This window comes from Manduca sexta, chromosome 27, assembly GCF_014839805.1.
Source record: "Manduca sexta isolate Smith_Timp_Sample1 chromosome 27, JHU_Msex_v1.0, whole genome shotgun sequence".
Classification (NCBI taxonomy): Eukaryota; Metazoa; Arthropoda; class Insecta; order Lepidoptera; family Sphingidae; genus Manduca; species Manduca sexta.
The window spans coordinates 3704555-3730337 of record NC_051141.1 but is presented as its reverse complement, the minus strand read 5'-3'; the positions used below and the strand labels follow the sequence as shown (position 1 = coordinate 3730337).

The 25783-nt window shown below is 34.5% G+C and overlaps 1 protein-coding gene across 2 annotated transcripts; it reads right to left on the bottom strand.

Moving 5' to 3' along the window:
* Positions 1-2208: 2208 nt before the first annotated feature.
* On the bottom strand, positions 2209-19627 carry LOC115444863. Of its 2 annotated transcripts, none has more exons than XM_030170811.2 (5): positions 19373-19627; positions 15519-15695; positions 14019-14225; positions 13105-13281; positions 2209-8178 (listed from the first exon to the last, which is right to left on the bottom strand). In XM_030170811.2, the coding sequence occupies exons 1-5, from the start codon at positions 19446-19448 to the stop codon at positions 7964-7966; spliced, it is 852 nt and encodes a 283-aa protein (XP_030026671.1). In that variant the 5' UTR covers positions 19449-19627; the 3' UTR covers positions 2209-7963. The 2 variants fall into 2 exon arrangements, with proteins under 2 accessions (XP_030026671.1, XP_030026672.1); XM_030170812.2 differs by lacking the exon at positions 19373-19627 and adding an exon at positions 18333-18581.
* Between the last annotated feature and the right edge of the window lie 6156 nt (positions 19628-25783).

Genomic DNA, 25783 nt, shown 5'->3' with positions numbered 1-25783 from the left:
TGAGAAAGCATCAACTGACAGAGATTATCTCTCGCCAGTGTACACAATTATGCTAGCTTGTTCGAAACCACCAGCTCCATTATTTTATCAATCAGAGCCGTCGTGGTCAACCGTTTTATTATGCGGACCACAAAGACGTCTCAGTAATGTTGCCTCGGACCGCAAGGTAATTTCCCATTCATTGACCTATTTAAGTGTCTAACAACGTAGTTATTACTTAAAATTGAATGATATAGTGCAAGTGATCATGGGTACAATTTCTTTGATTTCATTACCTTTTTTGAAGTCTAAAATTTTCACTAAACTAACCTAATCTAAAGAAGTTCTCTGCAACCATAGAAGAAATATCGCTTTACGATCTTCTTTCACCGTATTTCCTTTATTTTTTATCTTGCTTTTTTGTTCAGTTTTATTTCAATACGTTACAAGAAGTTATAATATTAGTAAGAAAACTTGCAGTTTACTTCCGTAAGCAATTTGCCGTGTAAGCAAATTTACTTCTGCAAATTTCAAAGTTTTTTAGCTTGCAGGACTTGCATCAAGTTGCATGTCTATAAAACAAAATGAAATATTGCTAGTGTGAACTTGTTAATATAAAACCCTAAACCTTGTAGTAGGTACATACTAAATGCATGGTCTCCTACCAACAAAATTAGCAAACATTTGCGTAAACATAAGACATCACCTATCCGCAACTATATCAAATAAACTTTACTCTGATTGGCCCATTTTCGTTATCGATTTCAATCGCTAAATTGAAATCATATTTTTTTTTAATTGGCCGTAAATATTTATTATAGTACTAAAAAGGGGATGAAATAAAATCACGTCACTTAAGTATATAAAATATTTACTTTAATAAAAAGGTACTGTAAAAATTGTGTACTGTTCCAGGTCTCTGTACAATAATGTGAGGCGGAAATGACAAAGCGATTTTATAATTGAAAAAAAAAATGATAAGGGTGCAGGCAATCATCGATTATTTCTTTACCTATTTTTAGGTATACAACCTTAATACAATAGCTATACTATATAAATATAAGCTTTTGCTAAAACTATGCCATATATAGTGTCCCTGTTCCCTTACCCTTACAGAAAAAATATTAACGTACGTGGAATGTGTTTAAACTGTAACTTAATAAAAAAAAGTTTATTATGCGATGCATAACTAATTAAACACATTTAGTAAACTTACTGCTAATAATAAAAATATTTGATATAACGCATGCCGACAGATGCGTTGACGCCGTAGTAGTCTTGCCTTTCTATAATCGTTAGCACTAACGTTTTGTATGAGATTGACAGCATTAAAGTTATTAGGTTATATGTCATCTATATATATAAAAATGAATCTCTATTTCCCTTGGTCACGCCATCACGCGTGAACGGCTGGACCGATTTCATTAATTTTTTTTTCTTTTTTATTGTCAGGAGACGGTTCCTATGAAAGAAAAAATTCAAAAAATTTCGCGGAAAATTAGAAACTATAAGAAAACTTAACGAAAATATTAATTTTATGTAACTTTCAATTGTTTCTAATAACTGTCAGCGATTGACAGAATGTGCGCTGCAAATTCATAGTTAAGACGGGACAACGTCTGTCGGGTCAACTAGTTCTTATATATTTTATCTGTTTTGTAATAGCGTTAACGATTGTAGAAAGGGATCTTGGCTACGGGGCCGAGGGCCGCAGCGAGGTAATTACCTCAGGTTACCTGTAAGATAATTTATAACATCTAAATGGCACCATACCATATCCAGGAGTACATCCAATGTGATATAACTGCAAAATTACATACTTAACACGACTTTTATCGCATCAGTAATAAATCACGGGAATGACTCTTTAATGTTTCAGATATGTATCACAAGCAATGATATTTAATATATTAGGTATAACACTAAGTACACACTAACAATTTCTACATAATATGTAGATAAACTAGCGTGGTCCGCGATGCAGTGTGCTCTAATAATTTATTATAATGCTTACTGATAATATACCGACACATAGTATGTAATTAAAAAGTCAATTCGCTTTGAAGTCACACATTCAAAAGAGGCTCTTGAACACTTAGGGACCGTTTAAGTATTACGTAACGCAAATTTTGGAGATTTTTGAGCCCCCGCCCACCCCACCATGTAACGCGCTGTAACGTTTTCCTGTACACCCCCGCCCCCCTCAAAAAATAATGTAACTATAAAATATTTTTTTTCGAAAAGTACCGGAAAATCGCCAAAATACATATGTTATTATTTTAAAATAAAAAATCCAATGTTACATAGTGCGTTGTACGAACCCCCCCCCCTCCCCGCCCTCGAACTTGCGTTACGAACACTTGAACGGCCCTTATCTACATTTTGAAAACATAAGATGACGATGAAATATGTTTAAACTAAAATAAAGATAAATGTAAAAATAACATAGAGCGCATGCCTTTATTCTATACAACAAACGATCTTGCATGAGCACTGCGCCTCGTGTGACGTCACAAGTGCCACGTCAACACCGACTTATAAATATAAAAGTTAAAAAATATAATACTCTATCGTAAGATACAGTATACATATATTGCTAATATCGTTCACTGACTGTTTTTATTGTTGCTATGGAGTGTTAAGTGTAGAAATCTGTTCACAGTTTTTATATATATATATTTTTTCATTTTTCGGTTCAACTATGATAACCATTGACCACATTAGGACGTACATTATTCTCCACGCACTGTTCAAACATAACAAAGTGCTTAATTTGGGAACGCCTTTCTCCGTTAATAAAAAATATACGTTCGCCTTATGACCCAGACGTTGGCTCCATTTTTTATCGTTAATAAATATAATTTCATTTCAGTAAAACTGTAATATCGTACCCGATAATACAACATAAAACTACAAATATAAAAAACCTTGGATCCCATTAGAGAAACAAGCTAGTGCTACTGTACCAGAACACCTAAATTGCTTACTCATAGTTACTTTAATGGCAGAGTTTACAAATCATAAATATTTATATTTTTTAACACGTTAAAGAGATAAATAAAATTAACAAACATTATTTTTATCTACACAGTATATCATAGCTTTGGAGTGAAAAGTCACTAACTAATATGAAGCTAGTTAAGAGATAATCGCATATGTATAATAAGTGTTAAAATTAGAATGGCGGTGTCTTCGAAGAAAACAATTGTGGCATTACCATCAAATCTAATAATTAGTTGAAAATGAACTATTGTTCTAATTACTCCAAATAATAAACTTTATTTAAATTGGTGAGCTTTTGCAGATAAAAAAAAAACGTAACGTTGTCAATTAATATTGGGCGACAGAACATATTTGATGACTTTGCTACGACTGCTCTGCTGCCAGTCAAATCTGTCTTCTGGTGCCCAACGCTATCTCTGAATGAGCCTGAAGGTTTTGCTATTTCACGGGACGCAAGACAGTTTATGCATTGGCAAACTTCGCAGCCTAATTCCAGTTCGAAAACTCAATATGATGCCGTCTACACTTCCTGAAGGTAGGCAAGTTATTACAGATGTTCGCATCAAGCAGATATGTGACAAGCTGAAGCTGCAGTTTTCCTTATTTAACTGTAGTGGTGTACGTAGAACATTCTCGAAGAGTATGTGGAATTGAAGTGGTGATATGTAGATATCTTGGTCTTAAAAGAAGGAAAATGACAGTGCCAAAACTTTTGGTGGGGGTTTGGCACCGATGTTTTCACTGAGACAGTGGTTCCTCTATGTGTTCGAGTGTAGAATTCGCGCCCTCGTCAAAGCTGATGCTTCATAGCTTATGTCTGGCAAAGCTCTGTGGTATTGTCTACACAGTGTATTCTGCATATCGGTTATTTTTAACTTGGGTATCATCCTTGCTATGCAAGTTTAACATCACGTCACAAAGTGTAGGCTCTGCTTCGCAAGAAGTAATGATCGCATCCTTAGGACCTTTCCGCTACGAAGAATCTGAAATCTAAATTGATGACTTGGTCGGGTTGTCGTGAAGAGCTATAATATGAATGATGCAAACGTCTCCAAAAACTAAACCGCTGCTGCACCGGAGACATTTGTCGGAGCTCGAATTGTTTATCTAATCCTAACCTCTCCTGAACTGAACCTTCCGTGATGCCTTGCGGAAATATACCTAACTAACGATTACACACATCTTAGCTCTAACCACAACTCACAAGTTTCGGAAGTGCTAACTGAAGATTAAACTGTGGTCACTTGGTCCTTTCTGGTTCATATATTATTGAGTTGGGCGGAACGTGAGAAGAAAACAAGCATACTGAAAAATAAATAACACGATGTTAGCTAGATGATTTTTTTCTTAGACTTCGCCATAGTTATCGTCAGACGCAGTAAAGTATTTTTTATAATATGCCTCCTTAAATACAGAAACAAAAACAAAAATAAAGACGTGCCAATATTTAAAATTATTTTGTATTTGCGAAAATTTAGCAATTGAAATAAATTTCATTATTTGGACCTATAAAAAAATTACACATATTTAACTAATTATAAGTTTTATTGTAATGCCACACGTTTCCTCTAAAGCCACGCCTCTAAGCCTTTACGGCTCACAAGATATTTAAAGTTAAAAAACAAGTGCGAGTCGGACTCGCGCACCGAGGGTTCCGTACAAACCTGTAGGTAAGTAAAAGTTCACTCATCGCGACAATCGAGTCATAGTTATGGTATTTTTATTGCAAAATGAAATCCATAACATTACAATATGGAAAGCTGGAGGAGCATAAATTAAAGACATAGGTCTAAAAATTTTAGGTTTTCGGAATTTTTCCTTCCCATGTGCTATCGATCGACTGGAAGTACCCTTTAGGTTTTGATTCCCTTGCGAGTTTATAAAATTTGCGACATTAACAATACTTTGGGATAATCATTGCACAGACAGGTATTTTAGTATTATAGCTGGCCATAATTACAATTCTCAGAATTACGCTCAGGTAAAAAAATGTTTTCCTGGGCAGTGGGCAAGTCAGGGAGTTGGCGACACAATCATATAGTTTTTATTTCGCTCACTTCAAATTTTAGAGTATAGGGTCAGTTGGGTATTTGATAATGTTTGTCTTTGACATCTCTTCTTTGAAACTCATATTTTAAGTGTTATTTTTTATGAATAAATTTATTTTAGCTATGGATCATGAAAATGATGATCATAAAAATAGTGAGTTATTTTACACGTTTAAAACATTTCATTTTATTATGGTATTACATTATTTTTCGTTGTTATCAAAAATAAAGTATTTTGTTCTGCACGAAAAATAAGGAAATATTTTATAAATATTTTTCGTGCAAAACAAGTTTTATGAATGAGGCTTTTTGTTATAGGGCCCGACTATGGATTTTATATATTCTTAAAGTAGACATTATATTTAAAAAAAGTGTAAAAATTGCTTCCAACTATTTCGTATTCCGCCATCAGAAGCGGTGTTATATATCTCTAACTCGAAAATGTGAAAAATGTGTAGCTTATGGATTAATTTAGTTTTTATTTTTTCAGGACCTTCTGCAAGTATAATGACTCGCAATGAAATATTTGATCAAATGAGATCACAAAATGATCTCAATTTTAAGGGTCAATTAAAATTTTGCTGAAAATTCCTTGATTTCACATAAACGTTATTATTTAAAGAATAAGTAACAGATATAGAGTAATTTCACTCGTTTACGATCAGAAATGAAAAATAGGTGGGTAGCAGTGAAATATAGAAGTAATGTGTTTGTAAAAACAAATGAAAAGTGGTTAAGTGAAGTGCTTGCATAACGTGAAACAACGACAAGAGCGGGTGTCTAACAAAACTTTTTGAAAAAGCTAGTAAACGAAGTAAAAGAAATAAAACTGAGAACATAATATTTATTTGTTGTCTAATACTCCTGAAAAAATAATCTATGCTGGAGTTGAGAGCTCAGGAGGAATAGAATTTTTTTATAAGATTGGCGTGCAAGATTTACCACCTAAATCTGAAACAGATAGACTTTTGATTAAAAGGAAAACAAGAACATTGAAAACGAATTTAAAAGCATACTAGGTCTCCGTGTAGATTTTCCCAAAGCTGGATACGGTAATGCGAATGGCGGAAATAGCAGCCAAAAATGTTTTGAAGATCCGGAGTTGGTAGCTGAAATTACAGGTCTATATCACTTTAAAAAAAAAGTAAGTAGTTCTTAAATGCAAATCAAAAGGGTACAAAATATATTAAAAAAAATTACACGAGAGACTACTGAACTTTATGTTGCACTGTATGGTAGGCATGCATAAAATTTTAATATATGGCTTATTATAATAGAAAAAGCTATTTTAACAATAGGACAAAAGTCTGAAAAAGCAGCAAAAGCAAGAAATAAACATTTCCGGTGATACAGACAAAATTTCTCACGAAAATTTAATAGAGTAAACTGTAACAGGGATATTTCTAATCGGCTATTATTAACATCAGATCCTCTACTAGTATTAAGGAGAATTATGAAAAAAAAGGAAAAAATTATTAAGGAAACTTTACAAATGTTAATATGTGGAGGATGTTACGCCTTTTAATTTTTTAAATGTCAAAATATATATTGTGATCGTTATTTATTAGTTTAAAATATTATTGTGTTATAAAATAAATGTAAATAAAAAGCATTTTTTTTATTCCTACACCCATATTTGGTATACCTCTTGCCCTATAACCAGAAATTATCAGTGAAGGGACACTTGAATTAAAGGTTTTCTGAGTTACTGAGCTATTTCCTAATAATTAAGAGGGATAAATTATTTTGGCGAGGTGGATTACACAAATACCTGTCTGTGCATCGTAAGTTTTTAAACAATTATCGCTTCTATGGACAGAACAAGAGAAATATGTAGATATTACCGTAAAACCGTACAACATTGCCCAAATTTCATGCAATTATTTCAATCAGCATTAAATCATTTCTAAATGTTTATCTTAATAAAACATGGCTATACTACAATATTATATAATGTGTTGTTCTTTGCAAGTCACATATAAGATTAGTAAGATGTCAATTCATATGTAAAACGTCATTTAGAAAGCGGGGTAATTTTCCGTGTTCTTCAGTCTTTACCCATTCTACAACGTTATCGCCTCGATATTTAGAATGATAAAAGAGTAAAATCCAAAATATCAAATTATATCATTATTAATCATTAAACACGCATTCTGTCCACAAAAACTATGTGGGCAATGTCTCATACAAAAATCGTAATAATATTATGAACTTTTATGGCGGTTATTAAGGGTCATGTGTATAAAATAATAAAAAAGAATATTATTTGAATTTTGTCGGCGTAACAATGAAATAAAACTCACAAGCATACATTTCTAAACAAAAATGGTTTATATAATTTGGTTAGTCAATCAACTTATTTCATTTTAGTAAAATAGTCAACTTTTAAAAATACCGTGCTGAAAAAAAGGGTATCTGTTGTGCAATGTAGTATGGTCCTACGGTCTTAGGGCATTTTGTATCACTGTTTAACACTACTATCAAAGAGCTCTAAACGATTATAGAGCGGACATTGGAAAGATTGTCAACAAAAAATTTGCACGTTTTTAATACGCATATTAGCATTTTTTCTGTAAATATGTTATTTTTATATTAATCAAAAAGGACGCTGTGACATCAACGCGGAAATTTCAAATTAAGACAACGACGAAAATTGTAATTAGTTTTAGAGCACAAATTTGGTCCTAATTTCCGTTCTGAAACAGTATACTAGGTGTTCAATGTCTTTGATTACAATACATATAACATAAAACATGTCAGATTAATATGCATTTTTTATAAATTTTTGCATAATTATTCTGACATCTCATTATTTTCATTAAAATCTACAAACTTCTACATGCGACTTACTCCGGGAACAATTAATCGTTATACAGGGTCACTACGAGTCCGATTTTACAGTTAAACTTAAAGAAACACAATTATCTACCCTATTAATGGATCATTTTTCGTCTCTTTATCGCAAGCGGTTCATTGTCCTGCTCTATGTACTGCAGCATGAGGTTGGAGACGCAGTTGAGGTAAGTGACGGGAGTGCGTGAGAGTGTCGCCAGCCTCTCCGCGATGTCCGGCCCGTTGTATCTTAGGTAACGCGCGGTGGCCAGCACTGCGGCGGCGCACATGTGCATCGTGCGGAGCTTGCTCTTCCCTTCAAACAATTCGGATAAGTTATTACAGGAATCCCTTGAAGCATCTGAATGTTTGCCGGCAAACATGACATTTACGTGTGTCACGGGAATATAACCTTATATACTACATAATAAGGTGACATTCTATATATTCATTCTATTCTTATTTAAAAAGGTTTTATTGATATAAATAATAACATATAAAAAAATGAATAACAGTTTTGTTTAAAGTTACAGTGTTCACAAATCAGAAGCATATTATTTTAAACAGAAAATACCATATTTGCCAGAAATGTCCAAATTAGGCTATGCTTGTACCTTAGGATACCAAAAACAAATTTTACACTACAATTTAATTTATACTAAGAAAAAAATAAATTAAATAAGTAACAAAAATCAAGTAAGATACGTAGAAAAGTCTTGTTTAAAATATAATATGTTAAAATAGTAGCAAAATAATAATAAATATTTAATAAAATATCCATTGTGTAAAATGTAACTGTAGTCTGTCGAACAGAATGAGACACTAAGAAAAAAAAATCATTTAAAAAAAGTTAACATTACGTATACCGGTTCCCACTTCGGAGGCGATGATTAATTAAAATTACACATTGTAATCGTATATTTGTTCGTATACACATATCTAGCTAAGCTAAGCATGTAAGAAGTAGACAACCAAACCCGACACAAAAACAACTGAAAAAGTCACAGGGAAGCAGAATTCACAATTTTAGATTTACTTGGACAGCATACATAATCCAGTTATTTTAGTTGAAAAACCAAACTATCGAACAGATTTTTAAAAAACTATTTATGAGACCAATCTGTGAGTAATTTCTTCATAACAGAAAAAAAATAAAAATAAATGACTTTGTTCTGAGTAAAAAACAACCAACCTAGGGGGATTGAGAACCTTCTCCTTTTTTTGAACTCGGTCAATAAGAAAGCCTCTATGCTAAAATTCAAAGGTTTTTTATCATGGTCGGTATTTAAGCTGAAATTCATTTATAACTTTTAAATATAATAGTATAGTTTAGTTAAATTATTGACAAACTATGAAATGTAATGCCATGTTTCTTAAGTTCGCCAGATTTTTCCTCACCACCGGCTTTATGGTATATAATAGGACTTAAGATTTTTTTTAAACATTCCTAAGACAAAGTATGTTCACAATTTGTTAGCGAGTCTCGAAAAAACCATTAATGTAGGTATGTACAATTAACTCAGAGTAAAAAGCGTGGGGTGCATTTTACTTCGTTTTCATAATTCTCCTCTTATAGATAGTAGCCAATAGAATGATTATAATATATACTATATCAAGCACCCCACGCTTTTTACTCTGAGTTAAATTATTGTTAATAACTTCAAGTTCATTATAATTTTATTTTGAGGTACTTAACTATGATTGATCCTTCAACCTTCTACTACTGTAATATAAATTCTTTGTACTTAGAAATTATTTTCTCCTTTTTAGTTCGATTAGCAATAAAAGCGTCTTTTTTTAGTTTTTTTAAACTATTATTTATTTTTCATTTTGTAGTTTGATTTTTTTAATCCGTATTAGTTATTTGTATTTTAAGACTTTCTAATTACAAATTTTTTGATCGTATTAAATTACTTCTTTACCGACGGTAATTTCAAAGCTTTACTGCTTACCAAATTTTGTTCCGTAAAATAAATAGATTAAAATTTATGTTCTGATTATTTTGTTGTGATTAAGAACCCTTTTGTAAGACGAGGTTATCATATTATATATTATATGAATATTAGATACAGTAATTTGCGAGTATTGGGCTCATCAGTACCTACGCATGTATAAGGAATGAAGAAGGTGAGAACGCAACTATACTGAAAACGTTTCGGCCTCCGTTGTGCTGTGCCTAGTACCCGAGCAAGTCCGACAGAGTAAGTCCGAAACCGCAGGCATGCGCAGATCGCGCGCTAGCTCTATCTCTTTTACTCTTTCACAGCGGATCTATAAAAGAATTTATTAATCCTGGCGGTCCTAATAAGGATAATGGGAAACTCTTATCAAATTATTGCATTGTCATCGGTCCTTGATACGTGTGTAAAGTTTCAAATTAATCAGATTTCTGGAAATTGATGAAAATTGAGCTCAAAGATTCCGTTACATACATACATACATACATAGATACAACCCAAGCTAATAAAAGCGTGTTATAGGCTAAAACTAAACGTTATTTTCATTCAAAATTTGGAAATAGTAAAGGCTAATAAAGCGCAAATGATAAAAATAGGCGCTTATATTAAGACCGAATTAAAAACGCCTAGAACAGGAATTTTCTATGACTACCAGAACATACTGGCATAAATGCCTAAAAAGAAATAAGGAAAAAACAAAAAGTATTTATTCGGCACAAACTAAATCTTACAATTTCAGATCTTAAGTATAGCAATTAGCATTACTTGTTTAGGTGACAGATCTTAAATATGTAAAGCTAGATGCTCTTAGGTCCGAACCCACGTGCTACCGAACTCGGACAGAGAGATATTAATTATCATGTGCGGATGGCGGCTAATGAGGCAACATTTGATACGTCTCTTTGTGTTATAATATGCCATCAATTAACACAGGTGTAGGGGACAAGGAAAATTAGACATACCTACCACGACAATCCATAAACCAGCAGGTGAGTACTGTGTATAATTCCTGTTTGACCAAAGGTGATTTCTCGTTTGCGAGCTCGCGGCGTCTACTAATGCAGTTTGGCTTTTGTTCTACGTTAATATGTAAGTCTATAAAAACATAATTTGTACATGTATTTAGGTACCTTCATACGATAAAAAATCTCGCCATAACAACTTGCTCCGCAGTCACGTTTTAAATCAGCCGATGTTAATTTAATACTGGCAATATTCAGGTGATCACCAATCGACTTAAAATATTTAATGTGCATATAAACCATAACAACACGAATTGGAAAGATTACATTGCTTGTGTTTTTATATTTTTTATTAAACAGTATATAAAGTATAATCATTTATTTTGTTATTTAGGCGGTTTTGCTATAAACTTATTCTTATAAGATCTATTATTAAGCTTAGGATCGTTTATTAAAATATACCGTAAATATGTGTTATCCTACTTATATTATAAATGAGAAAGTTTGTGAAGATGTATATATTATGTTTGTATGTATGTTTGTTTGTTCCTCTTTCACGAAAAAACGCCTGAACGGATTTGGATGAAACTTTACAGTAATATCGGTTATACATAAGAATAACACATAGGCTACAATTTATTATGAATTTGAGTAATTTGGTCATAATATAATGATACATAGCAAGTAAGTAGAAAAAAAAATGCTATCTTGGCGTACACTACCTAAATCGTTGGAGTTAGACAAAGATGTTGTACCGTAGGATTGTTTGTCTTAAATAGTTCTAAATAAAAGTCCGCGACAGCATATATCTACCTTTTAAGTGGAAGTCACTGACCAAAATAGTGATTTTCTCAAAATTAAAATACGTTTAGGAGACGTATTTTAAGTTTCGTGTGGAGATAGTTGACCCTGGGAAGGTTATAGGCTACTTTCTATCCCGGGAAAATATAAAGCTGGAATTTTATCGCGGAAAACTCCTTCACGCAGGCGAAGCCGCGAGCAAAAGCGAGTAATTTAATATAATAAATTAAAAAGTAATATTTTAATCTAATATGTGATGGTCTATATTCTGTGTCAAAGTTCATTCAAATTCATACACGACCGCGTTTTCGTAACAAACATTAAAACATTCACGTAAGTTATGTAAAACGGCATTAACGCATCGTCAAAGCGAGCCTAACGAGCCGCCTATATTCTAACTTAGTGCACGAGCAATATTAACGCATCACGAGTTTCAAATCAATAGTGTCCCAATTAGTTGTCACTTGCCACTGGCTTACTAAGAGAGTACGTCGCATGACACAATGGCATTGTCTTTAATAACAGGCACTGTTAGCATAAAGGAGTCCGGTTGGCCCAATGCAGGTTTGTATCCGTTTTCAGTGCATTTAGTTAATATAGTGACCACAGGGTGGGTATTCGAGATGGAGCAGTATACTGCTATAGGCAGCTACCTTAATTACTGTATCTAAAAGAAAACTTTAAGAGCCTGACCATATTTTTTAAAATATAAAGGTAATCCATAAATTTTGATAAATGTGTACAGTCAGCAAGAAAATGGCCCATTTATGAAAAACCTTTTTATTTGTCAATCGATACTGTTGCTTATCAGGATCAAATGGACCCATTAGAGATTTGAGTAATTTTAATCTCAGAAATTGCAAAAAAAAATTGTTTCCATACATTAAGTATGTAGGAAATGTGAATTCAATTCGCTTTTAAAAATAACAAAACTTTTTATATAAGGTGGATTTCTACAAATGTTAATAGGAATGTGTGTTGTTGGTGGTAGGTCTATCTTATGTGAGAGTCCGCCTGGGTTCGTACCACCGCAATGTCTGCCGCCAAGCAACAGTGTGTAGTCACTGTTGTGTTCCGGTTTGAAGGACATTGTAGCCAGTGTAACTACTGGACATAATAAGACTTAACATCTCACGTCTCAGAATGGCGAGCGCAGTGGAATACCAAACAATACTTTGTATTTCAAGGTGTTAGATGTTGTTTCTACTGTTTATGGGTGGTTGTATCGCTTTCTATTAGGCGAACGGCAAGCTAGTCTCGTCATTCAAAGCAAAAAAAATAATTGTCAGGAACTGAAAATGTCCAAGAAATAATTATTAAATATGATAAAAATATCACATGGATTTGTAGCTAGTTACCGGCGGTTCAAAAACTTACATTTATAACACACTCACACTCATAAAATACATCCTACCACCAGCAAAACACGTAATCAAGAGTCATTTCAAAGCTTTCATTACCCGAGTCTATATTACCCGATGCCTTGAAAATAATCAGAATGAATGACAATAGTAAACATACCGAGAGCTTCCTTGTAGGTGGACGTGGTCTTGATAATATCTGCTTCGAGCTCGTACCGATGGAACTCGATGATGTCGACAATGATGCCCACACCGCGCACCATTACAGGCGGCATGTTCAGCTCGACCGCGAACAACTCGGCCGCCTCCACGCTCGTCCACATCGGGATGCGGAACTCTTGCGAAATATATATGTATTAATACGTGAAGCGAAAACTTTCAATCCATTTTTATCAATGATTTGACAGTTAAACTTTTATATATAAAAATGAATCCCTATTTCTCTTGGTCACGCCATCACGCGTGAACGACTGGACCGATTTCACTATTTATTTTTTGTGTTTGTTAGAGTCAGGAGAAGGATCTTATGAAAGAAATAATTAAGGAAGTTGAGTGGAACGTTAGAAAAATTAAATTCAGCGATTAACAGAATGCACGCTGCAAATTCATAATTGACAGGACATCGTCTGTCGGGTCGACTAGTACTTTATATTGAGAACAAGTTCAGAAAAGTAAAATTTGGAATCTAAAAAATGGGTAACTACTTGAACACTTTATGGATGCATGTAATACACTCGTTTTGAAAATAAAAGTATAATTTTATTTACTTTACAAGTACAAGTAGATATACATTAAGTTTATGTAATATATATTTTCAGCATGTTTTTTGAACAACCCCTTATATATTCGTTTTTGGGATCGAATACGAGACCTCACTGGTTTCATGTTTCATAGCATAGGTACACTTACACGTACACACTACCAAAATTATAAAATAAAATTTCTTTTTTAGACTGAGAATTTAATATTATGTTAATGGCTAAAAGCGTATTATTAATTATTAAATGTATAATGGAGGCACGCAACCCTTTGTAACATAGATCATCGCTAGAATTATGCCAGTTGTATACTCACTCAGAGTCTTCAACACTTCGAACTCGGAACTGAGGATATCTTCGGTCCTATAGTTAATTCCCTTCGTCAACAGCACGCGCTTGATAGCTGAGACGCCCACCCGATCCCCCATTGAGGACATCTTGGCAGTCAGCTGGATCGCGGACGCTATCACGAGCGGCACACGCGATACCAGCAACAGTCTGAACCCGTCCCATTCTTCTTTGGCTGATCAAAAAATTATATATTTATGTTACACTAGCTTTTGCTCACGGCATCGCCCGCATGAAGGAGTTTTCCGGCATACATTTTTTCCGATTTACTTAATACGTATCGTTATATTATGACCAAATTACACAAAATAATTCTACATTGTAGCCTATGTTATTCTGATGTATAACCAATGTAAAGTTTCATCGAAATCCATTCAGTAGTATTTTCGTGAAAAGGAAACAAACGTACATACATACATACAGGCATCCTCACAAACTTTCGCATTTATAATATTAGTAAGATAGCTACAGCGATAGGCTCGTTTTTTATCATATAATGAGAAAAAATACAGTGAACAGTGGGTGCACTCGTCGCGGCTATGTCTTGTTTTGTTATCTTCGACAGCCAATTAGAATCGCATTCCCGACAAAATTAATGGAAAATGTAAACAATTTCTAACTTCAAAAGTTCTCTAACCTCATGGTCCTTCGAGTCTATTGATCCTTATAAGCAACAGAATTAACTGGTATCAATTTTTTTTGCGTAAATTGCTCATTCTATGCTGTATTTTTATTTTCAAAATCGATGAAAGCAGATTCTAGAATATTATATTAATAAATTATTGTCAGTTTCCTAATAAAGTTGTATTGGGACTACAACAGTTCAAGTAGCTGCCTTTACTGCCACGTCTTAAAAATGCACCTATATGAGCTGTATACTATTCCGTAGATGTAACTCTCTTCCGTAGAAGAGAGTCGTTCCCACTCAACAGTCGCAAGAATAACGCCGGAATTCTGTGTAAATCTCTAATCAAGCACTGTTTGTCGACATTAGACAGTACGAGTGCTTATAGGCATGTAGAAACTAGAATAATCGAGTTATACCGAACCTCAGAGGGCACTACAGCCCTTGATCAAGTTGCATGCCAATTAACAACAAACTGCTACTTTACCCAATCAATACTGATAATCGCCATTATAATGTTTACGTATTTTAATCCATCTAATCATATTACAGGTAGGTTTCTTTTCAATTCTTATAATGTATAGAAATGAGAATTGAGAAACAACTAATAATATTATACAATGAACATACTAATTCAAATTTTAAACAATATGCTATACATAATATTATGTTACTTTACCTGACTTAAACTACTATCAATAAAATCCATAAAGACTGGTATAATATGATAACCTTAAACAGCCATCATAAAAAATGAATTTGTAAACAGTATAGATTTATGTCTATGTAACCTCCTAATATGAATGCGTGAAATTTTATTATTTATGTTTTACAGGTACTCACTTGTGTAGTTAAGGGACTGCATATAGAAATGGGCGGCGAGGTACATCTCGACCAGACGGCACGCTTGTCCCGGCACGCCCTTAGTCTGCACGGACAACTTAGAACACAGGTTCCATACCAAACGCCTGGTCGTCTTATCTAATAACTTGAGCGGCCAAATCGAGTAGCAGTAGCGGGCTGAAATAAATAAAAATAGTATATTTGCTTGGTGTATTTCCAGACCGGCAGAGCCTATATATATGTTTAAGGCAACCATCCTGATATAGGGGATGTTTATGGGCGTCGGTGATCTCTTACCAGCACATGACTCAGCCCTAGCTGAGACCTGAGTCCTAACTCAGGTCTCTTTTCTGATAAATAAGACTTGCCGACAATGTGAATCATAATCATTAAAATATTGGTATGGTGTCAGGTAACCCTGTCCTAGTGCCAAGACCCGATGCCTTTGGTCAGGAAATAACACGGGCTATTGTGGACTGTATGTAATATCGCCTTTGCAAAGGCTGGTAAGCTACGGGCGGTTGGATTGGCAGCCGTATACGGACTTTGGGATCAAGGCTTGCACGCCTTACCTTGACAAATTCTGCATCAGGCCGCGGCGCATACGAGACTTATGACAGCGTCGCTGTCGATGTAACTCGTCGCACACGCAAATAGGGCTTAAATAACTCCAAAGCACGTCAACAACCCAAAACAGACGTTTCACGGTCTCAATAGCTCCATGCATGTCGAGTATAGCAAGCAATGTCACAAAATCAAAGCGAATTAGCGAATTGCTGCGGCGCGGTGGCGGTATAGACAGAAGTGAAGTTTTGCACTCGCGCAAAACATTTAGCACGGTACGCGCATTGTAAGATAGGATAGGTGTGCACGTGTGGAGGAGGAAGGCGTGGAACTAGGAACCAAAGAACAGGACATACTTAAAAGGGTAAAAACCAATAATTGCGGTTAAATGTAATGTAAAAAGAAATCCTTACCGCAGAACCATTCCCCGGCTTTAAAGGGTTATCTTTAGAAAAAGCTATCCACTATTATAAATAAATAAAATAAAAGCGAGCGGATTAAGCATACTTTATCTACAACATATACAATAAATCGGTTCAGCGAAATAAACGAAATACATTACGCCCACTGGTATGAACCTAGTAGCCACAGTCGCACACAGACAGTAGTAGTTAGCCTAGGAGGTATCCAATATAAGCGTCAGGACCGCTGCTTTAGGGCATGAGCGAGTGCGAGTTTATATAAATGCCTAACTTGCATGGGAACAGTTAATAATTCTTCATACGACTTGGCTACCTTTACCATAGACTCTTTATTATAAGCAGGTGTGAGCCGTAGGCGAGGAGAAGGGCGGTTGGATCGGGCAACCTCCGCTTAGAGGGACCTCACCTGAAATTTGATTATAAGAACATGCGCTGAGGAAAAAATATGAGTATTGTGGTGGAGTGTGAACATCGCTTGTATAATCTAGTATTTGCGGTTGCGTTCGAAACTTCCTCGATGGCTGTGTGTCGCGAGGGGACTTAGCCGCTCTGTGCACTATCGGGCGGCGCACGCGAAGGCACGAGGTGGAACCGCAGTGACGCGACGCGGCGCGGCGTCACGCGCGTCGATAGTGAGCGAACTCCAAGCATTGACTGGTCGGTTTGACATGGGTTCCGTTCCCGATGCATGCTAATTTACATTACGTTCCGCGTGCAAAATAGACTGAGATTTTAACACATTAAAATGTAACAACGTAATATGTTCCACAAATACGAACGTATTTGTGAAGATGGATGAATGTATGTGATAATTTAATCATCATCCAATTCTCTCTGTGTAAGCTTAAAGATAGATGATATCTGTATAGAAATTTAAAACCATTAGAAAAGATCGGCCCTTCGCGAGGTAAGTTCGGACTCCGTTCTAATAATGCTTCTAATGCTAGTATGATAAGGTCCACAAAATTAAACAGAAGTCTCAAAAATGTTAATAAGAGCGAAATCCACCTTTTTGATTTCAATGCACATAGCGCACCCGTTCTTGGTCGTAGCATCAACTGTGGTATATAGGTTGGGGCAAAAAGAGACAGCGTAGTCGCCTACATAGCTTAAACTAAAAAATAACCATAGATTCGTGGTATTTTTTCGTTATACGATCTTACCCCGTATCCGATCTTACCCGAACGTACCTTATCAGAATAACACAGTCTACAATTTATAATGATTAAGTGTAATTTGGTCATAATATAACGATACATATCAAGTAAGCCAGAAAAAAAAAATCCTAAGTATCTCGACGTACGCTGCCTAAACCGTTGGAGTTAGACAAAGATGGTGCACCGACCAAACACAGTCGCAATGTTTTTAACCCGACCAGGGATTCAAAAGCAGGACTTTAACAAATAGCCGTACTCTCACCGTGTACCCAATACCACTACGCCACCAAGATAGTTGATATATAATACTAACATTAAATACTTAACCATAGATGGCTAATTTATTACGTTATGTCACTTCCAAAATATACTGGTTTGATGAAACTAAGCGAAGAGTAACTAAGCAAGTACATACGAATTACGAAATAGACGAATTTAGGCCCTTAAAGGTACGTAGATTGTCGGATCCAGATAATGATTCGGCTCTTAATGGATCAGAAATTGATGGCCACAAAAAAACCTCCTAAACCTATAAGAGTGAAAAAAAAACAGGCAATGACCCTAATGTTGTGACTGTATACAACATCCCCTTCGGAGAGACTGACAAACGGACGCTTAGAATGGTAACAGTTTAGGGATTATGTGATCAAGCTTTGCAAGCCAAGCCATACCTTGACAAATCTGTATCATGTTGCGCAAGCGATCCTGGCAATGGAGTGGCTGTCGATACACAGCACGCGTGCACATGTGGCTTGAATAACTCTAAAATCACGCGAACAACACCAACACAAGCATTTCACAGTCTCAATAGATGTTACACGTGCGTTATAGCGAGCAATGGCACAAATAAAAGCGGATTAGCGAATTGCGAATTTATCTACCCGCCATTACACCGACTGCGTCGGCGGCGTATACAGATGTGAAGTATCAAGTATGGCACGCGCGCAGCTCGTTCGGCGCGGTGCGGGCGATGCAAGATAGGGTATGCGCGCAAGTGTGAAGGAGAAAGATGCGGAACAACGAATCAAAGGACTGGGGATTTGACTACCAACCAATAAATATTTGCGTTTAGGTATATCTAATGATAAAAATAAAATTTGAAGAATCATTATGGTGCACACTGCACACACACCAAATTGACGATGTAACTGAACAAACACAAGGAGATTTGGGAAGTAGGGATTTAATATAATATTATAATAATGATTAATAATAGGTTGTGCAAAAAAAAAATTGGTTAAGTAATTAAAATTTAAGGGTCCTAAAACTTATAAGTGTCCCTTCAGGGCCCTTATTCTGTATGATAGTGTAAACGCGTAACGCGGCCGTGTCATGTTATCTTCGAGAAATGTGCGTGGAATGGTATTCTGTAAGCCAAATTTCTATAGTCCTAAACATGATGCGTTGTGTTACGTGCTTGTTACACACTGTTTAAATAACGTGCGGGATAGAGAATAAGGCCCCAGCTCAGACTGCATTAAGTATAATTTCCAGGTAAAATTAGAAATTTATTTTAGCAATGTTTCACTTTGCCTCAAGGACCCACCTTTATGTCTATTAGCTCTCCACCAATATGGTAAACTACTTATCAATAACTAGTTCAGTCTTTAGGGTGTAATTAGGTTAGTATTTAAATTTAAAATAACAGTTAACATTGTAGTTTATATGCCTTCCTACCAATTGATTTGTAATAAATATTCTATGAACGTACCTTCCTCTTTACAGTCCTCTATTACGCGTTCTAACCATTCTGGAATCAAATACCGGGATGGTTCAGAGGGATCCATTTCGTGCTGCGAGTTAAACCACAACGTGTGCGATTGACAATGGCTACGTACAAATATAATTCCTAGGTCATATTTTTTCTATCTACCTACTAACTAGATGATAATTAAGTAATATTTTTTTCAATTAATTTTTTAGGTTGTGGCTCCATGAATATGTTTTTAGATCACATAGATTTTGACATAGATCGTGACATAAGATGTAAAAAAAAATCTGATGTCAAGTTAAATTTAAAAAGTTTAGGAATTAAAATAGGTTCTAATAAAAATAGTGTACACATAATATGTAAATAATCAAAATCTAATGCTTTAGTAAACATAATTGTTTAAACAGAGTTTCATTTTTTTACTAAGTATAGGTAAATTCAAATCACGAAAATGTCTTCATATTTAGAAAGAACTTCGAAAAACTAGGCTATTACAATATAAGTATAACATTATTAAAGATCTCCGATGTTGAGATTTTAAATTTTATTTTGCATAATCCTTCAGAGTCCACAATCGGAAAAAATCAATGGCAAATTAAGTGCTGTTTTGCATAAAAACTCGATTCTTAGAAATAACAATCTTAACGCATTTATCAACGGCACCAGCCAAACTGCAAGAAAGAGTCAACGGAAGGGGTTTATACAGAAATGGCGGCAAATTTCAAGTCCTGTCCACTTGATGGAGAAATGATTTTTTGGCTATACAAATTTATATTTAGTGACAAACATAAGAAGTTTGTTTTATACAAGCACTTAATTGTAGTTTTTTACTGTTCAGTAAGTTTGTTTTTGGTTTGGATTTGTTCGGAATAAAGACTCAGCGACCATACACAAAGCGGATACAAGCGGACATGTCCTTTACCAAAGAGAATATAATCACTACGTTTTCCTTTACAACCGACTGAGACAACAGCCTAGCGCAACAAGGAACAAAAAATCTTTTGTATGGAATTGACATGGCATTTAATGGCGGATATTGCTATCTCTCTCTCTCAGTACAGTTTCTCTTTCTATTCCTCACAGCCATTATTATTGTTTGTTTACTTCCTGACGTTTAGGAATACATTTGTGTTTTATTGATTTATGTTTGTATTATTTGTTATTCAAACAAGTAAAAATATACCAAAAAGTGTTTTTGTTGGTGTAAGTGAATACGTTTTAAAGACATGCCACCAAAAAAACGTTTCACTACGCGTGAAATTTTTGGAGATCGAGCCCATCGAATAAATCACAAAAGCAGAATGTTTATGGCGAAATTTCCATTGGATGAGGTCAGGTAAGCATTAATTAGATGTTTTTAGTCATCGCGCAAATAAAGTAGCTTAGAAATAATAAAAATTCTCATTTTCTAATTACTGTTATGTTACTAGTGATGTTGTTATTATTATCGATATCGATACCTGTTTAAATTTATTAATCAATTTGCCCTCCGTGGTTTCACCTATTTAGGTCCAGATTCTGTGGGAACATAGTGATAAAAAGTAGTAATTCTAACTATCTACATACCAAGTTTAATCGCAATCATTTTAGATTTTTTGCGGGTACGAATAATAAACATACAATTGCATGCACACGCTTTATAATATTAGTAAGATGATGACTGATCATTAGGACAGAAAATACTAAAGTCGTGTATGTGTGTGTGTGTGTGTGTGTGTGTGTGTGCGTGTGCGTGTGCGTGTGCGTGTGTGTGTACTTAAAAATGCGTTGAGCAATCAATGTGCCTGGGCACTGTTTATGATTTTAGGCTTAAATATAATTTAATAAGCAATTTATTTACAATTAAAAAATATTTCCAGATGCCGAAAGTGAGTTCAGGTTGTGGGAAAAGAAGATTTGATATATGTTCCCATAGAAAAGCTGCATACTTTGAAATATGTGTGTTGTTCTCACTTTAATAACAAAGATTTTAATAAAAGAACAATCGCCTTAGAAAGTCAGCCATACCATCGAAAAATTTGAAAGCTGATCCACTTCCTGATGAAATGTTGTTTGAATTTCCGTGCCATGTTTTTATAAACAATTATTGCACAAATGATAATATCTTTCAAGAGAAGTGCGACAAAGAAGTGTCACCATCCTTTGACTTTATAATTAAATATTCTCATTGTACCTTGACCTATCATAAGTGCAACTATATTCGCCTACATGGTGAATGAAGGATTTTATTTTAAAATACAATTATTATTCAACATGTGAAAGCTTTTCATTTTATTTCGAGTCCTCATTTTAGTCCAGCCTTGTAATTATAGTGCTAAAATGTTCACTGTATATTGTGAGTTGGATTGATAATGTGGACTCGAAAATACATTATATGAATTTTATCAAAGTAGCTTTAGCGTCGATTCCCACCAGTAGAATTTATCGATATCGATAAAAGTGCGCACTACTATGTATTTTGTTCAGTTGGTAGTATTGTTATTTGACGTTCCTGACGTATTCTTCCGTGATATTGGTATTGATACGCCATGTAAATTCGATTTTATTACTTTGTATTAAGTCCTGTCTCTTAAAACGTAGTGATTATATTCTCTTTGATTTGTGATTTTTTTTAATTAAAAATGCAATTGTAGAGCCCAAATATTATGTGGAAATTATACTTGTTGTAATTTGAAAGGATATTTTGAATTTGTAGTTATTTTATTAGGAAAAATGCAAATTCTGCTGGAAACCAAAGACATTAAACAATAGAGTAAGTTATAGAGCGAACATCAGGCCAACAGTTATCACCTCAGAGTAATACGTCGTAACCAATTGGTAATAGGTACGTCGCTATCATATTTGAAATGTCCGAGCTTGTTATTGTTCTAAGGTCCCCGCGAGGCTGCGACAATACGTCACAGTTCGCTTATGACCTCTTAGGTAAATATACTAGATCACATAAATTATTACAAAAGCGCCATCCGTTGTTGAAAAGCATTATTATATTTTCTGAGCAGCAATCTGGTGTGAAATTAATCGATTTCTTTTCGATTACAAACATTGACGTGTATGTCGTACATACATATATATCTCGATGGTTACAGATATGTTTTTTACGCTACAGTAATGATCTACAAGTCTACTCTTTACTTTCATATTTACACTAATACGATTTAAATAAATATAATAATAATAATGAAAAGCAAAACGAACAATTATAGGAAATACATTCTGAAGGACGGTACGGTCGATATTTGTCGGGCATGCCATCGTCCTGGTGAATCAATCAGGCATGTAATTTCCGGTTGTTCGTATCTTGCTAACGGCGAGTACTTGCATAGACAACCTTGTAGCCAAGATCATACACCAGCAAATTGCTCTTCAATATGATCTCCTGTTTTCTGAAGTACCATATTAGGTACCAGTATATACCACAACCAGTTCTCGAAAATGATCATGCAATGCTGTATTGGGATTGATCTATTATCACAGACAGGACAATTGTTGCCAATAAGCCTGATATTGTAATATTAGATCGATTGTCGCGCCGGGCAAAACTTGTTGATGTCATAACCCTGTTAAGGCCGAAAACGATAAAATGTCTTAGACTTGGCACATGATGAGGTTACCGACATTTGGGATGTGGACTCTAAAATTATTGTCCCGAATGTCGTTTCTGCGCATGGGTTGATACAAAAGAGCCTCGACTCTTCGGAAGCTCTTATATATGATATTTCGGCCTTTAAAATTTCGTCATATTAAATTTTAAAGGCCGAAATATCCATGATTATTAATTATTTTTACATTTTTCTTTCAACTGCGAGAACTAATCACTAACTAGACGTGAATTTAAATTCTTTACTTGCCAATACTTGTTTAGTTACCCAGATTAAAGCCGAAACAAAATGTATGAAAATGGACCTTGAGCTACCACCATAAGTGTTCCATTTTTAAAATTAAGGAAAATAAATCTCTGTTCCCAGTCGTATTCTTGCTGTTGAATCATGTTGAACTCGCAGTGGAATTCGGTAATAGTAAATTAATTTTATTGATGATTTTTTATTTCAAACAAAATATAAACCACCCAGAACAAATTAATTTTGACACCCAGTATTATACAGGGTCATTTTGACATTGAGTTAATACTCGTATTTATCTCGGTCCTATACTAACATTTTGCCAAAAATCATCTATTAATAACGAAAATTATCATAAGAAATCTCGATTTTACTGTTTTGATTTTTGTACCATGTTGTCTAGTAGATACGAAAATCGAGTGTGTGTGTGTGGGTTTGAGTGTATTTCTGACTGAAAGTGTGATGTATAGTGCGTGAAAAAATAAAATTAAATTTTTATTGATATTTATTGAGCTCGAAACTTGCATTTTTTTTATTCTACGTCTACGGTTCGAGTAACTTATTGTAAAGTATTATTTTTAAGAAGTTTAGAATGTGGTTTCATTTAGTAACACAATGTCAAAGTGACCCTGTGTAAATCAGATAGGTACTGTAATCTGCGTATCAAATTGAGCTATATCTAAAAACAAATTAATATTATTTAAGTAATCATAAAACGGGAATTGTCTAAATACCGTTTTTAAGTTGTAACATTATCCATTTTTAATACGACATAAATAATAAGTGTTTTGTTTCTATAATAAATTATGAATAATACAGACGATGTCACAGCTATTCGACCGAGACATGATAATGTACACACACGTACGTTGTCCATGTACTGTAAGTACATTTGGAGAGGTCGTCGCCAGTCGCCTGTGTGCATTAGCTCACACACGCAGCACCCTGGCATATTATAAAAGTAAAATGGTTGTGAGTGGAGCGCTGGGCGTGGCGACGACTAGGCGGTGTATTTTTCTCGCAAACCCCGCCCAGTGGAGACCTTCCCGCCCTCACGCCATTGCTAGCGGAGTGTTGAGAAAACGTCGCGCATCTGCATAGCTTATCTAGATTATATGAAATAGTAGCTAACTTCAACGCTGCTGAGTAAATGAGACTAGCGCTACTGCAATGTGAGCAGAGTAGCTACCTTGCACTTATCTACAAACTATATTATATCCTTACTCGTATGTTCAAGATTAAACATTTATTAGAAGCAAATACAAAATAAATACACGATACCTTGTATTTTAATAGTAGTATATTATCGGTGGACACTCAAACTATTACTATTGAGGTCATCCTATGTTAGAAAATAAAACCGTCTGAAATAGTTTATCAGTGAGCTATGGTCAAAAAGTTTATGGAGAATAATAAAAATGTTTGATGATATATTATACCCATGGAATATATGTTTTTAATGAAGAAATATTTTTGTAAAAATAGAATTTCTTGTCAGAGTAAGTTATACCTACTAATTTGACGGCCAAGTCAAGCCTTGCACGACATGAAATCCTATTTTTCTGACAAGCTATTTACTTTGGTTGCACAGAAGCATCGCTAAGTAAGTAATTTGATTGCACTAGACATAACCAGACATGTTTGTATTTTGGCAGGCACGCATAAACATGGTTATATCATCTATAGTCTATACATTACGTATATATACATTACGTTTATCAGCGCTAAAATGAAATTGAATCAATTCCAATTTTAATTTGAAATATTTAGTTTAAGTTCGCAATCTCTATTTAACTTATTAAAAAGAAGAAATATATTACAAGTCCGGCCCTTCGATCCAACTGATTTGCTTAATTTATTTTTAAATAAAAAGATTTGTTGTTTAAATAGGTTATTAGGCATTAGAAATCACTTAACTTCTATTTTTTTAATGTTATATAGGTACAATCGCGATTTCTTCCTGTTTATTTCTTACGGTTTCTTCATAGCAGTGGCGAGGCGTCCATGGAACCCGATCCCTACCGGCTTCCCTTTTATGTTTATTTACTTTTGTCTTAGTTTTTGTTTTTTGTCAAATTGGCCGCGATACGTTAACTGCGGCATTGTTTTTTTACCTCGAGTTATCTTTTGAAATATTTCACCCTTCGCCACTACTTCATAGCTTTATTTCTCTAAAGTAGAGTATTTGTGGTTCTGTTTGAGGTACCCACGAGGTTTGTTTTGGTCTAAAAACATTCGCTGCAATGAGCTCTTCCTTTTGATCCAACTCAGCTCACGGGAACCAACACCCAGTTTATTTTTTTTATTATCATTTTAAATTTTTAGGTGATTAAGTATCATGGTCAAGTCCCTTTATTATAAAGGTTTAGGTTTACATTTTTACATATATATTTTTTTTCGATTACAAGTAAAAATGTATTTTTAATAAGATTTTGCTTACCGTTGCTATAAAAGTTAGTATATTTTCTGTGTTGTCCTTTTATCACACAGCATTGAACAACAGATAGAATAAACGTTTCTATTAAAATAGTTTAAGTATACTTAAACCGAAAAGGCATTCCGAGATTTATTT